This window comes from Penaeus japonicus, unplaced genomic scaffold, assembly GCF_977035675.1.
Source record: "Penaeus japonicus unplaced genomic scaffold, GWHDUDI00000001_assembly GWHDUDI00000032, whole genome shotgun sequence".
Taxonomy (NCBI): domain Eukaryota; kingdom Metazoa; phylum Arthropoda; class Malacostraca; order Decapoda; family Penaeidae; genus Penaeus; species Penaeus japonicus.
This window is the reverse complement of record NW_028234434.1, coordinates 11,801,081-11,803,580: the sequence shown is the minus strand read 5'-3', so window position 1 is coordinate 11,803,580 and position 2,500 is coordinate 11,801,081. Positions and strand designations below refer to the sequence as shown.

General features: G+C 50.5%; 1 protein-coding gene across 3 annotated transcripts in view; it reads right to left on the bottom strand.

The window, feature by feature from the left end:
- Positions 1-2,500, bottom strand: part of LOC122264625 (homeobox protein abdominal-B) — a 329,562-nt gene that overhangs the window by 73,069 nt on the left and 253,993 nt on the right. For 2 of the 3 annotated variants that reach the window (XM_086556347.1, XM_086556346.1), the window contains exon 3: positions 1,528-2,163. In XM_086556347.1, coding sequence (XP_086412473.1) covers positions 1,528-2,131 — 604 coding nt within the window. In that variant the 5' untranslated portion in view covers positions 2,132-2,163. Of the gene's footprint in view, positions 1-1,527; positions 2,359-2,500 lie in introns of those variants that run through there. The other variant, XM_043033633.2, reaches the window with a different exon arrangement.

Below are 2,500 nucleotides of genomic sequence, written 5' to 3'. Positions count from 1 at the left end.
GGTAAGGATGAATAAGTAACAAGAATGAAGAAGTAACGAGAATGAATCACAAAAAGAGGAATAGTTCTAAATACATATACATACATACATACATATATGTATATATATATATATATATATATATATATATATATATATATATATATATATATATATATATATATATATATATATATATATATATATATATATATATATATAAGATTCTTTGAACAGACAGACTGGCAGGCTTGAGTATTACGGACGACTGTTGGCAAGTTCAAGGTGATGACAGTGACAGTGTATAACATGACTCAGCAAACGTAAACAAACGCACAGTACTCGGGAAGTTATTCGAAACATTTGACGGTCGCAAGTCTTTTTGGTAATGGTAGGTAATTTGTCTAGTGCATGTGAGAAAGAACTAATAGGTGTGGTTGGCTGATGGTATCGTTTAGTGAGTGAGTGGTAAGTAAGTTCAAAAGAAAAAAAAAGAAAAAAAAGAAAAAAAAAAAGATAATCATAATAATAAAGTTAAACATGAATTTAATAGTATTGTGATGGAGTGATCAGATTGTGTAAAAAGAAATGAAGGAGAAATGAGTAAGGTCTCTAAATAGCATTAATATTAAGTGGTTTGGGAAAAAAATAAGCATACGAAATCGGTGTGGTACGTTCAAAAGTGTCAGTGATTGAAAAAGTAGTAGTTAGCATAAGACCAAAGAAAAAAAGTTTACACAAGGTGAGACGACAAGACAGGTATCAACCTCCAAGGTGGAAATGTCATGATCACTTTGTATGGCGAGCTGGTTGGGTCAGGGCTATCTTTGGGAGAAAATAACTGGCTGGGGAGACTGGCACAACAAGCATTAAAAAGAGGTAAAGTTATCACTAGAATAGGTTGGTGAATGGCTGATGGTAGAAGAGATTGGATACGTCACTTAGTGGTTAATGTAAATAAGCTGTCGAGGAAATGATCGAGAATCAAGAAAAAAAATGCCTCGACATGTGTCTCAGCACAAGAGAACGAAGGGAACGAGTTAAGAATCAGGAGGGAGAGAGTGACACAAGAGAGCAGACTGACAGCGAGAGCAAGTGACAGGGAGCAAGAGCGTGGGATCCAGTACAGGAATCTGACGTATCTGGAGAAACGAGCTGGATGTAAGGAGTGACTTGCTTAACGAGCATGCCAGGTAGCCTCGCGAGTGGAAGGTGTCGACTCTCGCGGGGCTCCGTTATGCAAGAGGGCTGACCAGGTCACCGAGGCAGACCTGGGAGACCTGGAGGGACACTGTTATGACGGGGCACTCGGGGACGGGTTGGCTGATCGCGAGGGACAGGGACTGCGATCGGGGCAGAGTGTTGTGGCGGGTGCTTTACGGGGGTTAAGGCAGAGACAGGCAGAGGATGGGGTTTACGAGGTGCTCAGGGCCACCTCCTCCACCACCTCCACCCACTGCCGCTCGCGATACAAAGTCGGACTTTACCTGGGAAGGATATGACACTCCTGCACTAAGGGACATGGGGGCAGATGAAGATGGTACGTACCTGGAGGGTAGGGTGCGGGAGGCATAGTCTCTGCTGTGGGGTAGTTCCTCAGATAGCCGTCGTGGGGGTATCCTGCGGCAGCTTCCATGGCAGATTTTGGGGCACCTTCTGCCGCCGTTAGGTATGGCACGGGCTGCCCGTGGGCATCGACATGGCCCACACGCCCGTAGGGAGGGTAGTTGCACCAGGTCTGAGCGGCAAAGGCTTGGCATGACTCCGTGGTCATCGAGGATGGCCCCGGTGCGTAGTCGTATTTGTTGGGCCAGAAGGCCAGGGTCTTGCGGTCAGCCACTCTAGTGTCCGCAATATTATAGTACGTGGGCGTGACCCCGTCCCGCCCGAAGGCCTGGCCGTACTGGGAGTCGAAGGGCGCCGTGGCTGCTGCATGCTCCGGCTGGTAGTTCCAGGGCTGTGTGGAGTGCGAGTGCCTGATGACACCCGCCGCGGTGCCAGAGTCGGGCCCCGTGGGGCACTCGGGCGGGTGCGGGTACGTGGACACAGCCAGGGTGGTGGCCACGCGCTTGGCCGGGATGTGCAGTGGCGTCTGGCCCGTGGGCTCCAGGCCTCGTGTGCCGGCCGAGTCCTCATACAAAGCTCCGTTCATCCTGTCTAGTCCTCCTCCCTCGCTGCTGCCCACTGCATGGTGGTGCCGCCACGGTAGTGAGTCCACAGTCGCCACGGTGCCGCCGCACAGTCACACACGATCGGAAAAAGAGAACAACACACACACATTAGCTGGCGTGCACTAGCACGGCCGCCGCATGTGCACCACCACGCTCGGCACGGGACCAGTAGCCGCGGCAAAAAACAACCAGCGTGTGTTGAGGCCGCGGCGAGCTCAAACACTATCTGGTGGCCTGGCCAGACACCGCGCTCTCAGCCAGGGGAGGCGGGGCTACGATTGGCGCCGCCCACAGAGAGTAGCCCCGCCTCCTCTCGCACCGCCTCTGCTCTCGTGAGCCATTAGTGGTGG